The sequence below is a fragment of the Globicephala melas genome, chromosome 2, assembly GCF_963455315.2.
Source record: "Globicephala melas chromosome 2, mGloMel1.2, whole genome shotgun sequence".
Lineage (NCBI taxonomy): Eukaryota > Metazoa > Chordata > Mammalia > Artiodactyla > Delphinidae > Globicephala > Globicephala melas.
Genome location: NC_083315.2, coordinates 31,512,760 through 31,535,805, shown reverse-complemented (window position 1 = coordinate 31,535,805; position 23,046 = coordinate 31,512,760). Strand labels below are relative to the sequence as shown.

Below are 23,046 nucleotides of genomic sequence, written 5' to 3'. Positions count from 1 at the left end.
ATCTTTCCTTCTCTACCCTCAGCACCTGAGTACAAGCCAGCATCATTTTTCACTTGGGTTCCTGCAGCTGTCCCCTCAGAAATCAGTCCTCGGAATTCAGTCCTGGTCTTTCAGTCCATTTTACACCAGAGAGACTCTAACCAGCCCCCACAGCCCCCATCACCAGCTCGCCTGAAAAGCCCCCTCAGTGGCTCCCACTGCTCCTGGGCCCATGAGGCCCTGCCATCCGTCCAGCGCACCCTGGACTGTCCGCCCCTCATGCTCAGTCCTCCAGTCTTGCTGGCCCTCTTCCACCCCCTCAAAGCCACTGCTTTCTTCCTGCCACAGGGACTTTGCACATCCTCTTCCCTCCACCTGCTCATCTTTTGGAACTCTGCCCAAATGCCAATTCCTTCTGGCAAACTTCCCTGACCGCTTCCCACCTTAGTAGACTAGGTCAGGGCTCTTGGAGTCTAAGCCCCACGAAAGCAGGGACCAGCTACAAATTCCACTCACCACGGTGTTCCCAGAGCCTGCACATGGCCACGTTAGCAGGAGCTCGATTTTTGGGAAGGAATGAATGACTCCAAAGTTTGTCTCTTGATTTGAATGCAACTTTCTGTCCTGTCCTCCATGAGTTCCCTCCTGGAATATCAAATAGGAAACCAACGATGCTCCCTCTGGATTCAAAACTTTGGTTTTACTCTTAGGGATGAGGAACAACCTCAGTATGCAAATGATTCTGGTCCCTGGAAAAGGAAGGATCCTTCAGATCAGTAAGATCAAAACAAGAGTTGGTGTTGGTACATGTTGTCTCTTTGCCCAAAGGCATAATATCAGATAAGCAAGAGGGCTGGTGCGGGGACAGCATTTACAAATAACTTCCCAGCACGACCAAGGTAGAACTGGTCAACCTAAACATTCTATTCTCGTCTCACCAGTTTAATAACTGGTAACAAGTATCCCTATCAATTGAAGCTTGAAGCCCACCTCTGTGTCTCTCGCAAACCCACTGTCGAACACACCTTTCTTTTTGTGCTTTGGCATCCCCATCACTGGTCCACAGGTTCCAGAGCAATTGAGTTGGAAAGAATCCTTTCCGACAAAACTGTGTTAGAGATTCAGCTTCCTTTTCTCGAACAATGAGAATTATGTAATCCAGCGTGTTTACCTTTTTTCATGGCTTCAAGGAAGCTTAGCACCAAACTTAATATTTAATTATAACAAGTGTATTATTGTAAGGTTTGGGAATGTGTGGTGTATATTGCTCTCCTTATCTCCTCTACTCTTTCATATATTTTATAACATTTACATAAATTTATTTTCTATGTCTGATATTTCAAAGTATGCAGGATATAACTCATAAATCACACATTTTAAATGCAGTTGGTCCTATACTTAAGGAGCTATAGGTCGTAGAGTAGCCAAACCTATAATAGCAGGCTCTGATTCCCCCAAAACCCTCTGGGTTAAGTGGTTTCTTGTCATATTTGTGGATCTGGGTTAAGGTCTTGGGTTTCCTGTTGGCTTGATGGGAAATCAGCAGCTGATCTTGAGATCTTCTTTGGCGTCCTCTTTCCAAGTGACCAGGAAGAGAAGATTATGGTAAGAAAGACCCTGACAAGAAAGACAAGGAGAGAAACAAGACAGTAATTAGAAAAAGACCTGAAAGAAAGATCAGTCTTAGAAAGGAGGTGGTGATTCCTCTGATGGAGAGAAAGCCGTCCAAAGACACACACGTAGGGATGGAGAAGGTTGGGGAAGAGCTCACCTGAATGCCTTAATCTTATAAATTAATAAGAGTCAAGGGTGCTTGGATGATGGGGGAGGGGTGGGATGAAGTGGTGGAGTTTTGACATGCCTAGTAAATGACAATCTTGTCCCTTACCTGACTCTGAAAGCCAATTCAGAGAAAGATGCAGACATCAGACAGAGGTTAAAATCTCAGCTTTATTAGTAATAAATGTTGTGCTAGAGGGTGTGGTCCAGTTCTTGCCAAATGCACACCCCAGACGTAGATGTCCCCACCCAGTCACAGGCAGCACCAGCAGCCTGAAGGCCTCCCTTCTTCCCTGCTAAGCTTACCGTTCAACCTAGACAAACTGAGAATCCACGCGTCCTGCAGGCAGCTGGCTCCCAAAGAGAGAGAGAGAAGCATACTCATGTCCTGGTCCCCAAACTCCAGCCAGAAAATTAATTCTCTCAAGAGTAAATGAGGGACTTCCCTGGTGGCGCAGTGGTTAAGAATTCGCTGCCAATGCAGGGGACACAGGTTCGAGCCGTCGTCTGGGAAAATCCCACATGCTGCGGAGCAACTAAGCCCATGAGCCACAACTACTGAGCCCGCATGCCACAACTACTGAAGCCCGCACGCCTAGAGCCCGTGCTCCCTGACAAGAGAAGCCACCGCAATGAGAAGCCCATGCACCACAACAAACGGTAGCCCCCACTCACTGCAACTAGAGAAAGCCCGCGCGCAGCAACAAACACCCAACACAACCAAAAATAAATTTATTTTTTAAAAAAAGAGTAAATGAAAGGCTGAATCACCCAATTGACCAAATGAAACCCAAATGAAAAAAAAAATGAAAGCAATATAAGAGACCTATGGGATAATATAAAACGTGCCAATCTATACATAATAGGGATCCTGGAAGGAGAAGAAAGAGAAAAGGGGATTGAGAATGTATTTGAAGAAATTATGGGCTCTCACATGTATTAATGTTGATTTTGTCAGGGATTGCATTCTGTGTTCTAGTGAACAGGCCCTTCCTTCTACACAAAGCAAGTGTGTGACTCTGAGTACACTAATTATTGTTATTTGTTAAATGGATCTGATTGAGCTGTAGCCAGATTGACTGATGCATCTTTACTAAAGTGCATGTGACAACACAAAAAATAAAAAAAGAATACTCTGCCTGGTAAGAGTGTTGTAGGCCTGAGGCCTTGGGCCAAGCAGTATCAGTTTGGTCAAATAGTTTATGCTAACAATATGATTCATGGTGAATGCCTATTTTTTCCTGGGGATCTGGAGTCTGAACAGCTGAGAGAAATCATGCTGGCACTGCATGTCTACATGACTGATCCCCAGTAAAAACCCTGGACACCAAGGCTCAGGTGAGCTCCTCTAGTTCCCTGGCTGCACATCTTATCACAAATCATTGCTCAGAGAATTAAGCACATCCACGCAACTCCCCTGGGAAAGAAGTTTTGGAAGCTTGCACCTGGTTTCTCCTGGAAATCATGCCCCCCACATCTTTCCCTTTTCTGTCTTTTAATTTCTATCCTTTTACTTCAATAAACCAGAGCCACAAGTGTAATAAAAATTAAAAAAATTATGGCTGAAAACTTCCAAAACCTAAAGAAGGAAACAGATATCCAGATACAGAAAGCAAGCACAGAAGGTCCCTAACAAGATAAACCCAAACAGACCTGCACCAAGACATATTATAATAAAAATGGCAAAAGTTAAAGATAGAGAGAGGATTCTAAAGGCAGAAAGAGAAAAACAAAGAGTTAATTACAAGGGAAACTCCATAAGGCTATCAGCTTATTTCTCTGCAGAAACGTTGCAGGCCAGAAGGGAGTGGCAAGATATATTCAAAGTCCTGAAAGGGAAAATTCTGCAACCTAGGAATACTCTACCCAGCAAGATTATCAATTAGAATAGAAGGAGAGAGAAAGAATTTCTCTGACAAGCAAAAACTAAAAGAATACAGCAATATCAAACCTGTCCTACAGGAAATATTGAAAGTTCTTCTCTAAATAGAAAAGAAGTAAGAATCTATGCGAAAGAGAAAATCACAATTAGAAAGTAAACCACTTAAGTAAGCCGGTACACAGATTAAATGAAACGCTGGAGAGAGGCCAGGAGTTTTACAGTCACGGAAAATTCCGACACGTAAGAAGAAGCAATAAGAATGGTGGAAAGGAACCCGCCCAGCAACATTACAGACTTGAAGCCAGTAGGGAGGATTTGAGTTCACCTCGAGGGAAAATGCAGTAGGAAAGTTGCTAGCCAAGAGATTGCCTGGTGGGAATAATAACAACCCAGCTGTGACTTTGTATTGGGCCAAGTCAGTGTGGCTCCGTGACTCTCATAGGTGACCGTGACATACTATAGCCCAAGGGCAAGGATGCAGAAAATGAGTGATGCATGAGGCACAGCAACAGGGAGGCTGATGGGACCTTGCGGGTACCATGGTGATGTCAGGGTTTGCAAATGGCAGCATAAACATATTACATCGCCTCCAGCCACCATTTATTCCTGCCCAGCCCTGGAGTCCTAGTCGTGATAGATGAAGGCTTAGGGATTGTCACTACTATGTTGGAAGTAAGGGAGAGACAACCCAGGATATATCAACAAAAGCTTCACTGAGTGCCTGACCCGAGTCTGGCCAGAGTAGAGAACATAGTCAGAAAAGGCTAATGATTTAGATGATCTGAATTCTAGAAACCAAGGAGGTCTGAGGTGTGGCAATGTTGGTGTGTATAAATGATGCAGCATAGAGGTAGAATCCCAGAGAGCTTAATATTCTTTCAGCAACTACTCAGACTTTTGCTTACTAAAAAGAATGAGGACAGAAGATTTAAGACTTGAGTCTTGTTCTTTGTTTAGTCTTTCACATATAAAAACTCCGTAAGTAAGCACAACCAGGTTCTACCCTGGCTGTTCTCTCTACAATTACTAAACTTAAAAGGCAGCCCCATATGAAGAAGCAGATGGAAATTAAAATAGCTGAATGTAGAATTTGGACAGGATGAGACAACTTTATGATCCTGAAATTAAATGACAGGGTAGGAATAGTCTTAAAACTCAATATAGGCGACCATGGGATCTTGAAACATGGATTTCGTCAAGTATGAACTGGACCTTGTTGCTCCACTAACATTAAGTTTTTGTGTTAACTTTTAACTCTATCATTAAGGAAATGTTCCCATGTAATTTATGAGATGACTGTACATAAAACAAGTTTTAATAACTGGCTTACTACAGAGCTCCCAGCATCTATGTTCTGTTCTTAGGAAAGACACACAGGACTCTTACCTTGAGAACGTGAATTTGGACATTATATTTAATAGATCAGAGTCTATGAAAGTCCAATAAAGTTATTCCCTACATAGGCATATATTCTCTTGGAAGTCACTACAGAAGTTCCACAAATTTTATAGATTGTCGTGCCTATTATTTGAATGGAATGGAAAACATTATTCACAGTGCCTTAACAAAAATGCATTTTAGTTAAACTCCTTTCAGGTTTAGTGGTATAAGATTCAAAGTCAAAACCCCTAGGTACTAGATATACTGAGATACGGATAAAAAATATTTGAAGATTTGTAACCACCCCTACTCATATGGTCACATCATTCTATACCTGTTCAGCACCTAGAGTTCAGGGAGTACTTTCACTGAAAAGGTTTTTATTTTTTTATTTTTTATTTTTTTGCAGTATGCGGGCCTCTCACTGTTGTGGCCTCTCCCGTTGCGGAGCACAGGCTCCGGCTGCGCAGGCTCAGCGGCCATGGCTCACGGGCCCAGCCGCTCCGCAGCATGTGGGATCTTCCCGGACCGGGGCACGAACTCATGTCCCCTGCATCCGCAGGTGGACTCTCAACCACTGCGCCACCAGGGAAGCCCACTGAAAAGGTTTTGAAACTAAACTGAAACTGAAATCACAGCCCACAGAAAGCATCCATAAAAGATAAAAAATGATAAACTGGTTTTCATCAAAATAAAAATCTTTCGCTCTACAAAAGACACTGCTAGAACAATGGAAAACAAGGTACAGACTGGGAGAAAACATATGCAAATCATACATTTGCTGTAGGACTTGGGTACAGAATATCTAAAGAACTCTCAAAACAATAATAAGGGGGAAGTGACCCAGTGAAAAATGGGCCAAAGATTAGAAGAGACACACCGGGGAAAACATAAGTTTGGCAAATAAGTATATGAATCTATGTTCAACATTATTAGTTATTAGTAAAATGCAAGTTAAAACTACGATGAGATACTTCTACACACATATCACAGTAGCTAAAATTTTTAAATATCAGTAATACCAAGTGCCAAAAATGACACTGAGTACCTGCTGGTACACATATACTGCTCATGGGAATATAAAATTCTGAAAAATGGTCTGGTAGTTTCTTTTTTTAATTGAAGTCTAATTGATTTACAATGTTGTGTTAATTTCTGCTGTACAGCAAAGAGACTCAGATATATATATATATATATATATATATATATATACACATTCTTTTTTTATATTCTTTTCCATTATGGTTTATCTCAGGATATTGAATATAGTTCCCTGCACTATACAGTAAGACCTTGGTGCTTATCCATTCTATATGTAATATTATAGTTTGCATCTGCTAATCCCAAACTCCCAATCCATCCCTCCCCCACACCCCCCGCTTTGGCAACTACAAGTCTGTTTTCTATGTCTGTGAGTCTGTTTCTGCTTCAAAGATAGGTTCATTTGTGTCATATTTTAGATTCCACATATAAGTGATATCATGTGATATTTGTCTTTCTCTGTCAGATGTACTTCGCTTAGTATCATAATCTCTAGGTCCATCCATGTTGCTGCAAGTGGCATGATTTCATTCTTTTTATGGCTGAGTAATATTCCATTGTATGTATGTACCACATCTTCTTTATCCATTCAGCTGTCGATGGACACTTAGGCTGCTTCCATGTCTTGGCTATTGTGAATAGTGCTGCTATGAACACTGGGGTGCGTGTATTTTCTTGAATTATATTTTTCTCCAGATACATGCTTAGGAGTGGGATGCTGGGTCATATGGTAGTTCTACTTTTAGTTTTTTGAGGACCCTCCATACTGTTCTCCACAGTGGCTGCACCAGTTCACATCCCCACCAGCAGTGCAGGAGGCTCCCTTTCCTCCACACCCTCTCCAGCATTGATTTGGCAGTTCCTTAGAAAGTTAAACACACGCTCATCATATGAACCACTCCTAGGTATTTATCCCAGAGAAATGAAAACTTATTGGTTCAGCCACTCTGGGAGTCAGTATGGAGTTTCCTCAAAAAATTAAAGATAGAGCTACCCTACAATCTAGCAATCCCACTTCTGGGTATTTATCCAAAGGAAATGAAAACAGGTTACCAAAGAGACATATGCACCCCATGTTTATTGCAGAATTATTCACAAGAGCCAAGATATAGAAACAACCTAAGTGTTCGTCCATATCATGTAATACTACTCAGCAAGGAAAAGGAACAAACAACACATGCAACAACTTGCGTGAATGTCAAAGACATTATGCAGAAAGAAGCCAGTCTCAAAAAGTTACCTACTGTATGATTCTCTTTATTTGACATTCTCAGAAATATAAAACTATAGGGATGAAGAACTGATCAGTGGTTGCTAGGATTAAGGGTAGGGGAGGGTGTGACAACAAAGATTTAGCACAAGGGAGTTTTGAGGGGTGGTAGAATTACTCTGGATCCTGATCATGACATTGGTTATAGAAATTTATACATGTTAATATCCATAGAACTGTACACCAAAATAAAAAATAGTCAATTTACTGTATGACAGTTTTAAAAAGAAAACATGATGTTAGAAATATGACGTATTAGAAATATGTCGTTTAGACGAAATCAACGTTATTTAATGGGAAAGCCAAACAAATCGCTTTGGACCTAGAACAGTTTTTTGTTCTGTGCTGAAAAATTATTTCATTCTGTGCCTAAAGGAAAGCAGAATTAAGACGTCACAAGTTAGGGACTTCCCTGGTGGCGCAGTGGTTAAGTATCCACCTGCCAATGCAGGGGACAGGGGTTTGAGCCCTGGTCTGGGAAGATCCCACATGCTGTGCAGCAACTAAGGCCATGCGCCACAACTACTGAGCCTGTGCTCTAGAGCCTGCGAGCCACAACTACTGAAGCCCGTGAGCCACAACTACTGAAGCCTACGCGCCTAGAGCCCGTGCTCCGCAACAAGAGAAGCCACTGCAATGAGAAGCCCGCACACCACAATAAAGAGTAGCCCCCACCCACCGCAACTACAGAAAGCCCATGAGCAACAGCGATGGCCCAATGCAGCCAAAAATAAAAAATAAATTAAAAAAAAAAAGATGTCGCAAGTTTGGAAAGCTCATATCTCACTATGAGCTCTGTCGTAAATGATAAATTTCTCTTATATGTTTTCCTGCCATTCAGTGTGTCAATAGATATGGGGCTCTTGTCAAATTGTTTCCTACAGAGCCTCTCTTTCCCCATCTGAAATGGAAATCTCTCCTTGGATTTCCATCTACGGATGTCATGTCAAGGTTTGTGAAACATGTCTAAGTCATTGTGGGAAGTCACAGAACAAGGCTGACATGGGAGATAGTTCCTCACGCATCCTTTTTGTTAAGCATTCCAGATCGAAGTGAACTTCACCTCAGTTTTTTTTTTCTTTCTTCTTTCACACATACTCTAGAAACTCAATACGACTTCCCTTGATTTGGCATAGCTGTCTAAAATGTGCTGTCTCCACCTGGTTGCTGTTTACGATGAGCTTGAAATAGCATCTGACAAGTTTTCTTAACCTAAACCACATCGTGAAGCTTTGTTTCTTCCACAGCTTCAAACTAAGGGGGTGGCAGTAGGGATGGGACATTTACAGGACACCTAAAGAGGGGTCCTACACGGAGCTTGAAAACCTATTCAACGCAGGGGGAGGGAGGTTAGGGAGGTGTAAAGGAGACAGAATCAGATGAGTTTGAGGTTTCCTTTTTCTGTGTGAGTGGCCAGCAATGCTGTTATCTGGATTAGGTCACACAAGGAAAAAAACAGGCAGAGAATTATAAAAGATTTGAGAGGAAAGATACGTATCTATATTTTACCAGCTTATTTATTTTTAAAAGTTTGCACAGCTGCTTTAATCTCTAAATGTTGTGTTTGTTAAAGGATTTCAAGTCTGTTCCAGAGGCAATGCGGTTTTTAACACAAAAGGAATGAATCCTTGGGGAAGTAGATTTGAAGTGAGCAAGGAGACATGACATTTAACAGAGAAAACCAAGTTGGACTTGAAGTCATGGAAAATTAAGAGTGCAAAGTTCTTCTGATGGTCCCTGAAATACAGGACAGGGAACACTTAGAACCTGTTGTCGGGTTCCCTATGGTAGGGAAGCTTTTTTTTTTTTTTAATTTATTGAAGTATAGTTAATTTACAAACTAACACAATGTTGTGTTGGTTTCAGGTGTATAGCAAAGTGATTCAGTTATACATACACATATATATGTTTTCCCTTATAGCTTATTACAAAATATTGAGTAGTGTTCCCTGTGCTATACAGTAGGTCCATGTTGATTATCTATTTTTTAAAAAATTAATTTTATTATTATTATTTTTGCAGTACTCAGGCCTCTCACTGTTGTGGCCTCTCCCGTTGCGGAGCACAGGCTCCGGACGCGCAGGCTCAGCGGCCATGGCTCACGGGCCTAGCCGCTCCAAGGCACGTGGGATCCTCCCGGACCGGGGCACAAACCTGTGTCCCCTGCATTGGCAGGCGGACTCTCAACCACTGCGCCACCAGGGAAGCCCCTGATTATCTATTTTAAATACAGTAGTGTGCATCTGTTAATCCCAGTAGGGAAGCTTTTAAAGAAGGAAGTCACGTCTCCTCATACATGGTGAACTTGGCGAAGTTGGTCCTCCTGGTGGCAAACTTCCAGGAAGCCAGACCCTTCCTGATCAGATGATGTGATTTCCTAAGGGACATAAAAATAGTCCTCTCCTCATGAAAAGGGTTAAGAATGGAAGCCAAGGACCCTCCCACACAACGGAGCGCAGCTGTCAATGTGGCCAACAGAAGTAGAACATGTGCAAAAGCAGTTCTGGGAGAATGTAGGACAAGGTAGCTGCAGAAGCAGCAGAGTGGGGAGAGCCCAGGAGATGCAGTCAGGCGGAGGGCGGAAACGGTGCAAGAAGAGCAGCAGGTAATCAGGAAGTAGAGGAGAGGAAAGCAAGCGCAGGTGAGGGATTTTAGAAGGATATGCAGAGAGGGTAGCAAAGCCATATTAGACACAGACTCGAAGCAAACTGGGTGACCTTAAAGTCTGCCTATACATTTCCACAGAAAGATAAAAGATGGGCAAGAAGCAACAGATAACGAAAGTACAAAGTGTTTGCCTTCACCCACGGATGAGCTTGTGAACAGACCACCACACTGCCGGGTGCAGAGGGTCCAGAGGCTCTCAGTGGGAGCCAGGATCCCCTCTGCCTGGCTACCCCAGGACAAATTCAACTTTTAGAAGGTAGTCCCAGGTCCTGGGCATAACTTGCTGCCTTTTAGAGTTAAATTTCATAAGCCGATGGAAAGAATTCATAGTGTATGTATTCCTGAAATATAAAATATAGTCTACACCAGCAGGCTTCAGTTCAGGCAACACTATGGTCTCATAGGCTACTGCCTGATCTTCTAGGAGTTAAAAAAATCTAACAGCAGATATTTATAATCTGTCATGATCTTTCTTTCTTACAACCCCATAAGGGAATACCAATTATTAAATATAGCGAACAATTTAAAGTTACTGGTATTCTTCAGATGATTTAATGACCTCTTGTCCCTGAAGTAAACCATCTGATAATCTGAACTTAATTTTTTGTCTTTTTAAAAATTTATTTCATTGAAGTATAGTTGATTTACAATGTTGTGTTAATTTCTTCTTACAGCAAATTGATTCAGTTATACATATATATATATATTCTTTTCCATTATGGTTTATCCAGGATATTGGATGTAGTTCCCTGTGCTATACAGTAGGACCTTGTTGTTTATCCATCCTATATATAACAGTTTGCATCTGCTAATCCCAAACTCGCAATCCATTCCTCCCCCACCCTCCATCCCCTTTGGCAACCACAAGTCTGTTCCCTATGTCTGTTAGTCTGCTTCTCTTTCATAGATAAGTTCATTTGTGTCATAATTAGATTCCACATATAAGTGGTATCATATGGTATTCGTCTTTCTCAGTCTGATTTACTTAACTTAGTTATGATATTCTGTAGATCCATCCATGTTGCTGTAAATGGCCTTATTTCATTCTTTTAATGGCTGAGTAATATTCCATTGTATATATATATATATATATATACACCACATCTTTATCCATTCCTCTCTTGATGGACATTTAGGTTGCTTCCATGTCTTGGCTATTGTGAATAGTACTGCTGTGAACATAGGGGTCTTTTCAAATTACAGTTTTCTCTGGGTATATGCCCAGGAGTGGGATTGCTGGATCATATGGCAACTCTACGTTTAGTTTTCTGAGGACCCTCCATACTGTTCTCCATAGTGGCTGCACCAATTTACATTCCCACCAAGAGTGTAGGAGGGTTCCCTTTTCTCCACACCCTCTCCAGCATTTGTTGTTCATAGATTTTTTGATGATAGGCATTCTGACTGGCATGAGATGCTATCTCATTATAGTTTTGATTTGCATTTCTCTAATAATTAGCGATGAATCTGAACTTAATTATTAACAATTCATTTTCCGAATTCCCTGAACTTCAAATAAGGATGTTATTGTATTTATTTTGTCATGATAACCATTCATTGCTGACAGCTATACTCAAAACTCAGAAACCTAACTGCTAGTGTCTCCCTTTATCATCAGAGGCAATGTGATGTACCAGATGAGAGACCAGAGCTGGTGCCCCTGCTGGTGCCACACTCTTTGCCAGCTGTGCGTCCGTAGGCAAATTACTTACCCCCTCCGTGACTTGATTTCCTCATCTGTAAAATGGGGATGGTGATAATAGTGCCTTCTTCATAGGTCTGTTGTGAGGGTTAAACAAGCCTAGAATAGGACCTCGGTGAGTACGTATTAATGAATACATAAGGCATTTAGAGCAATGAACAGTAAATAGCACCATATGCGTTAACCATATTTCTATTATTTTCTGATGCTCCTCACTGTAATTTTCAGTAGTTATATTAGGAGAGTGTGAAGTTTAAAAATATGCCCCAATCAGCCCATGATTCCCAAAAGCCTGCAAAATCATACAGCAACAATAACATTATATTTTTGGTTTTAATCCTTAGTTCATCTCAGTGTAATAAACCTACCCCTTTGTATCCGCCAGAGTTGAAAATATGTCCATGAGGTTGGAAGAAATCAACGAAAGAGAAAACTTTATGAAAACTTCCCTGCAGACTGTTGACCTTCGCCTTTCCCAACTGGAAGAACTATCTAGCAGAATGGTAAATGCACTGGAAAACCTCGCAGGAATTGACAAGTCCGACCTGATACAGACCCGGTCCCGGGCTTCTTCTGAGTGCGATGCAACATACCTTCTAAGGCAAAGCAGCATCAACAGTGCCGATGGCTACAGCATGTACAGGTATCTTTTCAACGGGGAGGAGTTGTATGAGGATGCTTCCCGCTGCATGCCACCAGGGACAGGGTTCAGGAAAAAAGTTGGTTCCTTCCGTGTGAAGGAAGAGAAGGACCAAAGAACGCACCTGGTCCCAGAGCGTCAGGGCAGCCTTCGCCTGCCACCCAGCACGAGCACGCCAGCATCCCCAGATGGCGATCGACTTGCATCAGACAACGTGAAGAGCACCTCAGAGCCGAAATTAGGTCCAGATGTTGGGATTTCAGCTGAAGATGATGAAAGGCAGGCAGACTCTAAGAGAGGAGAAACGAGCTCCCCAAGTTTCAGTCAAACAGATGTTATGCACGGACAGAACAATTCGGATTTTCAAAGCACTCAGCTAACAGTGGAAACAACGAAGATAGAAGGCACCATTTCTTATCCCCTGGAAGAAACAAAAGTGACCCGTTATTACCCTGATGAGACGTTCAGTGCTTGTAAAGCAATGAAGTCCAGAAGCTTTGTATATTCCCGGGGAAGAAAGCTGGTCGGCGGGGTTAACAAGTGGAGTGCAGCTGGGGACCAAACATGCCCCTCCACGGTTGAGCAATGGACCACAGAGTGGAGGTATCAAGTTCAAAAGATTATGCGTTCTCAGAGCACGGATATCCCTTCCTTTGGGTCTGAAACAGCAGTGCAGGCTGAGCATCAAGGGCATTTCACAGACACCGAAGATGAAAACTGTGTTTCTGAAACAGGCCCTCAGATCTCTCGTTTGTCACTAGCTGTTACTGACAGAACTGACAAGGAAAACTTACTGTCTGTGAAAACACACCAAACTTTGGGATTCCCATCTTTAAGGTCAAAAAGTTTACACGGCCATCCTAGGAATGCTAAAGCCATTCAGGGCACCTTAGACAGATCTAGACATGCCAGCAGTGTAAGTAACTTAGCAGTTGTATCCAGAATTACAACGGAAGACCTGAAAGTTAAGCGAGAGAAAAATTCCTCAGAAACTGAATGCTAATGAGTTTTGTTTCTTTGATTTTTCAGTCAGAACAACTGATGAGTCCCATCTTGGTCATCTAAACATCATCCATTTCTGAAATCATTTTCATTAAAAACGTTTGACAATTTGGACTTATTTAAAATTTAGAGTTTAATTTTAGTGCATTACAATTTAACATGTAATGCACTACACTTAATGTTTTGTTAGCACATGTTTGTAAACTTAGCTTTTTTAGTTGGAGTAGGATCAATGGAAGTGATAATGCTCCAGTCACGATAAATGGCTTCATCTCTTTATTTCTGGGGGCAACGAATAGCCAAAGAAATGCCTTTGGGTGACACCAGTAGGTTACTTAAGGGAGTAAGCAACTATGTAGGAAAGGGAAATGAAAGACAAAGCAAACATGAAAAAAAAAAAGGAGGGGTGGAGGAAAAGAACAATAAAACTATGAGGTGCAAGAAGTGAGAATTGGAAAGGGGAAGTAAACATCATATGTTCTTTATGGGTTTCTGTTTATTTTATGTTTTAACGCTTTATGTTTTAAAATTACACGATGGAAAAAAAAGGCCACGATTATATCAAAGGTCACACTGTAATAGGGTAGGGTGACCAAGAGTTTTGTTAATGTGTAAAAATAAAGTATCCCACATGAATTTTCCTGTTGTCATCTAGTCCTTGATGGCAAACACAAATTAATTGTACTTCTGTCTACACAATGGTTGGTGTAAAGCTGTGGCTAAAACCTAAAGGATACATACATGTTCAAGGTGGGAATTCTCAAGAGCTACAAAGACGATTCGTGGCTAAAAACACAAGGTGTGCTTCAACTTGTAAGTTCAAAGATACAGCATCGCCATAAACTGGCAAGGGGCAGGGGGAGGAGAGAGAGAGAGAGAGATTAATTCACTGCAGTTATGCCAAAGGTACTAATTAGAGACCACAGGAGACTTGAGAGTTTAATAGCCAGATGAGAGTCCCTGAACTGAGCTGGATTTGGGACTATTTAATCAATCCTGCTACCTGTGTTATTTGACCCAAGGATAAACCCATTCCATTTGACCTCATTCCTAAATCTCTGCTTTGGGTGCCAAGAAAACTTGCAGCCCTTTGCCACAACCTAAAAAAAGCTTTCTCAGAACAAGCTGGAGAACCTCTGACAGCTCAAGAGAGCAGGTCTGAAGAAGGCAAAGCTTTTGTTTGGAATTCTCCACCTGTCCGCTTATTACACAGGCCCATTTTGTAGGTCACTCCCACCTTGCCTCAGGTGTGGGGCCTGAGTTTATTCCCAGAAGTCTCACTGAGTGTCCTGTAGAAGTGTTGGTTGAAAGGGATGTGGTTTTTTTTCTTAAGGTATTTATCTTACAGACCCAGAATGTGTACATTCTAATGGTGGAATTTCAGAACCTACGGCAGGGACTTTTCTTGTAAACCCTGAATCATACAATATAGCTATTTATGTGCTCTACCAACTCTGTTCGACTCAAATATTAAGGGCCTATTACGCAGGGCACTAAGCCAGACTGCTTGTTATTATATTGCTATTATTCCAATATCATTCCAATTTTGCTAAATATGGAAAACTGAATATTAAGAACTAATATCCAATCTGATCAAATCTAGCAGTATCTAATACATTAAAATAGAAACACTGCACATGTTCAAAGCACTTAGCATAGACTGTTGGTGGGAATATAAAATGGCGCAGCCACTATGGAGAACAGTATGGAGATTCCTTCCTGGGCATATATCCAGAGAAAACCATAATTTGAAAAGATACACGCACCCCAGTGTTCATAACAGCACTATTTACAATAGCCAAGACATGGACGGAACCTAAATGTCCATCGATAGACGAATGGATAAAGAAGATGTGGTATATTTATATAATGGAATATCAGCCATAAAAAAGAATGAAATAATGCCATTTTCAGCAACATGGATAGACCTAGAGATTATCATACTAAGTGAAGTAAGTTAGAGAGGCAAAGACAAATACCATATGATATCACTTATATGTAGAATCTAAAAAAATGATACAAATGAACTTATTTACAAAACAGAAATAGACTCACAGACATTGAAAACAAACTTATGGAAGCCAAAGGGGCTGGAGGGATAAATTTGGAATTTGGGATTAAGAGATACACACTATTATATATAAAATAGATAAACAAGGACTTACTGTATAGCACAGGTGACTATACTTAATATCTTGTAATAACCTATAATGGAAAAGAATCTGAAAAAAATAGATGTATATAGGTATAACCGAATCACTTTGCTGTTCATCTGAAACATTGTAAGCCAACTATACTTCAACAAAAAAATAAAAATTATTAAAAAATCATTTCGCATAGAACTGTCTTAGTAAATTAGAATTATATTTCTGTTCTATGTAAAACCTAATAAGAAACATAATGAGGGCTTTTATTCTTATATCCCATAAACTCTGTCACACTCATAAATGAGTTATGATGTGATATTTGATATGAAGTTTAAAAACTCATTTTTAAATTTCTATCAAGGGGAATTAAGAATTGAACTATCAAAGACCTTGTTATAAGTGACTCTCTCCTTTGAGACTGTATGATTGCCTACTTTCTGTACATACAACTGCATCACCACAAGGCTTCTACAGGTTTCCATAATTTAGGTTTCAAAATTTAAAAATTAAACGTTAATGTTGTCATATAGTTATTCCATATCAAAAATGCATTTTACTGGATATAAATTGGAAATAGAAATGAAATTATTGTCTTATTATCTCCTACATAAAAAAGCAATTTTAAAGATAATTTTTATTATAAAAGATACAGAAAATCACACAAAACAAATATATGTCTTAATTATTGTCAGATGGACATCCTTTATAACCACTACCCGTTTGCATAGAATTTGCCAGCCACCCCAGAAGTTCCAAAAGTTCCTGTGTCAACCACCTTCCTCCCCACAAAAATAACCACTCTCCTTTTATAGTAACCACTTCCTTGCTGTAAAACAATGACTCCAAAACTGGGTGGCTTGAAACACCTATTTTATTATGCTCATGGATCCTGTGGGTCAGGAATTCAGACAAGGCATAGCAGGAATGTCCCTGATTTGTAGTGTCTGCTGATTTCCAAGGTGTAACTATTCCTACCCTGGCCAACACCAAGCTACTCGTGTGACGTCACTGAATGTGGATTTGGGGAAAAATGCTAACAATTTGCTGCTGTGAGCCAGTACAAACTGGCTACAGCACTTCAGTGTCTCTGCTCCACAGTGTTTGAGCTGGGAAGACTCAGTGTCTGGAGGCTGGAATCATCCAGAAGCACCTTCCCTCACAGGTCTGGGAGTTGATCCTGGCTGTCAGCAGGGATCTAAATCTCAGCTAGAGTCCATCCACCAGAGCACCTGTGCATCGCCTTTCCGTGTGCCCTGGGCTTCCTCACAGTATGGCAGCCTCATAGGAATCAGTTCAGGGTTCCAAAAGTGAATGTCCCAGTGAGCAAGACAGAAATATTGTTTTTTATGACCTCGCTTCCACTGCATTCTCTTGGTCACAGGTGAGTCAGTAAGGCCAGCCCAGACTCAAGGAAGTGGGTCATATTTGGGAGGCGTGTTGAAAATTTTGCAGACATGCTTTAAAATCCCCACACTTGCATTTCATTATAGCTTTATCACCTGAATGTTCCTTAGCACTAGAGTTAAGCATCCCTCTTTTTTGTTTTTTAATTTGCTGATTCCCCTTCTATCCGTTTCTCCTTCTTATAGTTCATCTGTTGAAGAACGTGGGTCATTTGACTTGTAAAGTTTCCCACAGCCTAAATTTTACTGGTTGAACAGTCATATGCAGTTAGATGTGTTCCACTCTGCCTGCAAGTTGGCAGGAGCATTGAGAGGCTTGTTTAGGCTTAGGTTCGATCCTGATGGCAAGGCTACTTGGGTGTTGTTGCTTCTTTCATCATGAGGCACATCTATGTCTACTTGCCTCTCTTTTTGTGATGCCAGTAGCTGTTCATACTCAATATCTGGATCCCTTCATTCATAGGAGGTTGAAAATTTTAATACTCGAATCCTATTATTTCTTTTTCTTTTATTATTTAGAATACTTTATAAAGAGATGATTCCTTTCACCTACTATTTGATTATGCAGTGGTATAGTTCATACTGTACAGCAGGGATAATGATTGACTTTTCCCATTTATTTGCCAGTTTTCAAGATAATGAATTGGCTTTTATCATCTTCCAAAGGTGACTGATAGATTTTTAAATATATGTGTGTATATATATATATATATATATACACAATTATGATCGCATGAATTGAAACATGTGATATGTTTCAATCCATTGCAATTATTATCCTTTTACATTTTCTTTCCTTGAGTACCTTAAATATGTTACTCCATTTTCTTTTTTTTTTTTTTTTTCTGGTCACGCTGCACAGCCTGTGGGATCTTAGCTCCCCAACTAGGGATTGAACCCAGGCCCCTGGCAGTGAGAGCGCCGAGCCCTTACCACTGGACCGCCAGGGAATTCCTGTTACTCCATTTTCTTCTGACATAAAGGATTGTTTCCAAAAGGTCTGATGATAATCTAATTTTTTTTCACCTAGAAGTCATTTGTTCTTTTTGTCTAGATACCCAAAGAAATTTTCATTATTTTTCCTTTAAATTCCAATAGTTTTACAAGAATATGTCTTAGTGTTGGTAATTCTGGATTGACGTTCTCACCTGCAGTGTGTTCTCTCAATGCATAGTTTCAAAGCTCTTTTTTTTTTAATTTCAAGGAAGTTCTCTTGAATATAGTTTGCAGTATCTCGTCTGTCTCCTTATCTCCTCCCCTGCTTTTCCCACAAAGGCTCTTATTGTTTCTTCAAGGGCTGGATCTCCTTCGCTTATCCTCAATATTTGCCACTTTCTCACTAATCTTTTTTAATCTCTATTGATTTTTGAAAATTTTTTCTGCTTTTTATCTTCTGCTTCTCTTAAGGCATAACAAATTGTGTTTATTCACCCTTGGGTTTCTTTTGGTTTAGTCTTCATTTCTGAAATAATTCTTTCTCTTATTTCTAATTCTCTTCTGAATTTGTTCATTTAATTCCAAATATTCCTAATTCTGATTTACGTAATTCATTCATGTCTCCTATCATTTTCTTTGTGTCTTTTAGCTCTTTGAAACGCTGGGCGTTGGTTCTGATCTGCATTGAGGGCATGTTTTTCTGATGTGCTTTTACTGTCTACAGGAATGCTATTCAGTTCTTCTCTTTTTCATTACAATAGTTTTCTATAGGATTTGACTTCCATACTTTCCCTTGGTTATTTTTATGTGAAATTGGTTTTCTCAAACTTTTTGAAGGAGGCAGTTGTCAGGATAGTTTTTCTAACTTTGCAGAGAACCTTTTACTTTCTGGCTGCGCCATGTGGCATGCAGGATCTTAGTACCCCAACCAGGGATCGAACCTGTGCCCCCTACATTGGGAGCTTGGAGTCTTAACCACTGGACCAGCAGGGAAGTCCCAAGAGAACCTTTTTTATTTTTACAGTCTAGCATTAAAATTTTGTAAAGTCAGCTTACTTTCAGAGATTTCCTGATCCTCCATCTTTACCTGGACCCTCTCTTTCCTTTGTCTCTCCTTGGCTCAATTTTGCTCCCATGCCAAGCAGTTTGTCTTCAGTGTGGGTCCCTTTCCTTGAAGGAAGCCATGGTAGGTCAGTTTCAAGAGTTCCTACAGCAATATTGTTCCATCCCTCAGACCTCACCAGGAGCCCTTGCACTCTCAAACACCACTTTGTACTTCACCTGCTCTTCTCAACCTGACTGGGTGGGCCAGTAAATACCTTCTGGCTATTTGGGGATTCTTCAGATGCCTCATTGATTCCCTTTGCTGATATAACAAAGGTCTTGTAAGTACTATGGTTTGCTCCTACTTGCCTATATTTTGGAAATCATAGGGATACCATTCCATTTAGATTTGTGGTTAATGTTGTCCATGGGCCTCTGGTTTTGCTTTATAGTTCCTTTCTCTATTTTCATGGGGAGACTGAATAATTATGCTGCTGTTGTCATCTTCCCAGAATTCCCCCTCAAGAAACAGATTTTTTAAATGACTTAATAGTCATCTTCCAGGACCATATACTCAGGCAATGGTATAGTTTTGTAGACATGATACTTAACCACTGTACACTACCTCTCCCACTGCTACCACCATCACCTTCTTTTATCTGGACTCTTCTGATAGCCCCCAACTAGTCTTTTTACTGAACGTAGGGTCTGGCTGCTCATTGCTCTAAAGCTAATAAGGGGGCAAGTTGGTGGAAAGTTTGCTTGATTTCAGAGGCCAGCAACCAGGGGTTGGGGGAGAGGGCAGACTCCTGTTCAAAGGCCGACCCCCCCCCACTGTGGGGGTGAGAGCTATAAAAGCTGAAGGAGGGGACTACATGTAGAAACAGCACAGGCAGCTCTGACAGTCATCTTGAAATTGGTCATGGGGTGGTCTGATCAGCGTCATCTTGATGGCTTTCAGTACAGTTAATCTTTAGTTCCAGGGTCGGTTTGTTCCCATTTCTGAGGGCAGCTCTCAGAATTGTGGCAGCTTATGTCATGGCTACAGCCTGGTCATCATGTAGTTAACTTCTTCCACCTGGTGTGGGTTTCAGTAGCTATAAGACAGGTCACAGGATATGGCTCAGAATATTATCCATAGCCCTTGAGGAGGAACTAAAGGTCCTTGACTTTGCTTAATGACTAAACTATTACTATTTTGTCCTGTTTGATTGTTTTCCTTTGCTTCTGCATTTTCTCATTTCTCTGATCGAATTTATTCTTTGACTGAAGTTTTCCTGCAGACAAAAGGCGGGCTGAGGGCATGGGGTGCATAGACCATAGTAGGGTCCTGCTCCATTTCAGTCTCACTGCTTCCACCACGCTGTACCTGTACAGCAGGGGGAGTGATTATTTTTAAATGTCAGATCACGTCATTCTCAGCTCAAAATGTTGCAGAAGCTTCTCAATTTTCAGGGCCTATGTGATCTGGCTTCTTTTTCTCTGACCTCTTCTTCCACTAGATTAGGCTGCTCTGAACACACCAGGCAGGTTCGCACCTCAGGGCATTTGCACGGCTAACCCCTCTTCCTCCTGATCTCCGCCTGGCTTGCTCCCTCACTTCCTTCCATCTCTGCTCAAACGTCATCTTATCAGAAAGGCCTTCCCTGACCACACCCCATCTCCCATCGAAAAACAAAACCCTCATCTTCTTCCCATTTGTTTTTCCTCATGGCACTTGTTATATATTAATTTTTTATATCCTTCCACCTGGAGTGAAAGTGCAGGAAGTAGAAACTTTGTCTTCTTAGTGACCCAAGTCGTTTTTAGCACAGAGTTAGCAATCAATACAAATTTGGTAACTGACTGAATGAATATATTAATTACCTAGCACCTAATAGATATTCAAGAAATGTTAGCTCTTTTTTTCCTCTTCACAGGGAAAAGGAAATGATCTGTACAGAATGCCACTATCCCCTGTGATAGGAGAACCAATACTGGAAACAGAGTCAGAAAAATAGGGGACAAAATACTGACATCAAAACCAAAGAAGGAGACAGTCAGCTATTTCGAATGTACAGAGTATCAAGGATATCAGGACTAGTGCTAGGAACTGCATTTATTCTCCCAAAATTCAGACGTTGAAGCCCTGACCCCCAATGTGACTGTATTTGGAGGTAGGGCTTTTAGGAGGTAATTAATTAAATGAGGTCATAAGTGGTGGGGTCCTAATCCAACAGGATTAATGCCTCTATAAGAAGAAACACCAGAGTGTGCTCTAATACCCTGCACCCGTCCACCACCAACCCTCCTCCCTCAGCTCTCTCCACTGTCTGCAAGCCAGGCAGAGAGCTCGCACCAGAATTCCATCTTGCCTATACTTCACCTTGGACTTCCCAGCCTCCAGAACTGTGAGAAATAAATTTCCGTTATTTAAGCCACCTAGTTTGTGGTATTTTCTTATGGCAGACTGATACAATTACATATCTGAAAAGGCCCTAAAATTCAGGGTAAGTCAGGACAAATCTGGAAATCAGAGTTTTTCCACTTTTCGACTGTATGGTCACTTATTAGAGTTGTAGATCCTAAAAAAACCTGTATGGCAAAAGCCAAATTATAGTAAGTCGTTTCAGTATAAAGATCCACATATTCCTTGAAGAGTATTTGTGGAAAAAAAATAAATTTTGTCTAGTTTTATTGAGATGTAATTGACATACATCACTGTATAAATACAGCTTAAGGTGTACAGTCTAATGGTTTGACTTGCATATATTGTGGAATGATTACCGCAATAAGTTTAGCGGGCATTCATCATCTCATGCAAATACAATAAAAAGAGAAAGAAAGAAAAAAACGCTTAGGATTTACTCTCCTAACTTTCCTATATAACAGACAGCAGTATTAATCATATTTATCATGTTGTACATTACATCCCTAGTACTTACTTATCGCCTAACTGGAAATTTGCACCTTTTGACCACCTTCCTCCAATTCCCCTTCCTCCCATGCCCTGCCTCTGGTAACCACAAATCTGATCTTTTTCTATGAGTTTTTTTTTAATGTATTTAATAGAGAAAACACGGACTATTCATAAAAAGGTGTTAAATATATGTGCACAACACTATCTTTAGCATCTATAACTCAATGGGCTTAACATTTTAAAGTATGATTGTGGTTTCCGGTCAAAATGGAATCATATGGCACTCAAACAAGTTAACCAGAAAGATCAGTGGGGTTCTGGATCCAGGATAAATTATTTTCCAAAAAAACGTACCTTTTGAATCTTTGTTTAAATCCTTTAGTGTTTCCATTAGCAACACTTGTCAGTATGATTGTGATTCATATGTCCACATTGGAGCTTCCCTGTGACATTAATTATAATATGCTGGATTAGGGATTTATTCTTCAAAGCATAAGAAAAATCTAGTCTCAACTAATAGATTTACCAAAATGAAACATCACTAGCCCCCTTACCAAAGGCTGCTCCAGTTCGGAAACATGCTAAAGAGTTCAGAAATGCCCTGCGTTTGATATGCTGAAATTCGCTGGTTCTTTGCAATTAACGGGCAGATATTCGGTCCATAGCCTATTCGGTCCACACCACTAAGGCCTGACTCTTGCTGGGCTTTTGATCATTTATCTGCTCACTGGTATTTTTACACGTGAGGATAGGCACGAAAAGAAAGGAAGGTAATTTGCTTAATATCTTTTTCCACATTAAAGTTTAATAAAGAGGGTAGAAGTTAAAGTAAATGGAGGAGTCCGGGTTGCCTGGCAACGTCCTCCGTCAATAGCCTCAGCACCCCGTGGAATTCAGCAGCAGGACACCCCAGTCTCAAAGCTTTCCGCACAGACAACCGTGTGATGGGAGAAAAATCTCCCCCAGTGTCGACCTTGAAGGCACCGCGCTGACCGCCTGATCCCAGTCACTGCCGGCTGCCCCGGGCCGCCTTCCCGGTGCCCGTCCCTCACACGCTGGCCGCAGACAGCGTGACCGGCTGAGCCCAGGGTTCCAGGGTCCCCTTCCCCCGCCCCGGGCTCCTCCCGAAGAAGGAAAACGACACTGGTCGCGCGAGCTGGAGGACTAGCGAGCAGCGTCAAGAGGGTTGTCCCGGGGACAGGGGGACCGCGGGGCAGTCGGCACGGAAGCTTGAGCAAAAGCCGGGGCCGCCTCCCGAGACCCCTATGACCCCCG

At 41.2% G+C, this 23,046-nt stretch overlaps 1 protein-coding gene and 1 long non-coding RNA gene across 3 annotated transcripts in view; one reads left to right on the top strand and one right to left on the bottom strand.

Annotated features, from left to right (window-relative positions):
* Positions 1-13,919, top strand: part of TRPM1 (transient receptor potential cation channel subfamily M member 1) — a 74,797-nt gene extending 60,878 nt beyond the window's left edge. Inside the window, exon 26 of the mRNA XM_060293737.1 lies at positions 12,086-13,919. Coding sequence (XP_060149720.1) covers positions 12,086-13,343 — 1,258 coding nt within the window. The 3' untranslated portion in view covers positions 13,344-13,919. The remainder of the gene's footprint in view (positions 1-12,085) is intronic.
* On the bottom strand, positions 1,035-23,023 carry LOC132596809 (uncharacterized). 2 transcript variants are annotated; one of them, XR_009562817.1, is made up of 4 exons: positions 22,326-23,023; positions 22,126-22,214; positions 12,069-12,761; positions 1,035-1,596 (listed from the first exon to the last, which is right to left on the bottom strand). It is a non-coding gene; the product is annotated as an uncharacterized lncRNA (long non-coding RNA). The 2 variants fall into 2 exon arrangements; XR_009562816.1 differs by lacking the exon at positions 1,035-1,596 and having other exon boundaries at positions 9,501-12,761.
* Between the last annotated feature and the right edge of the window lie 23 nt (positions 23,024-23,046).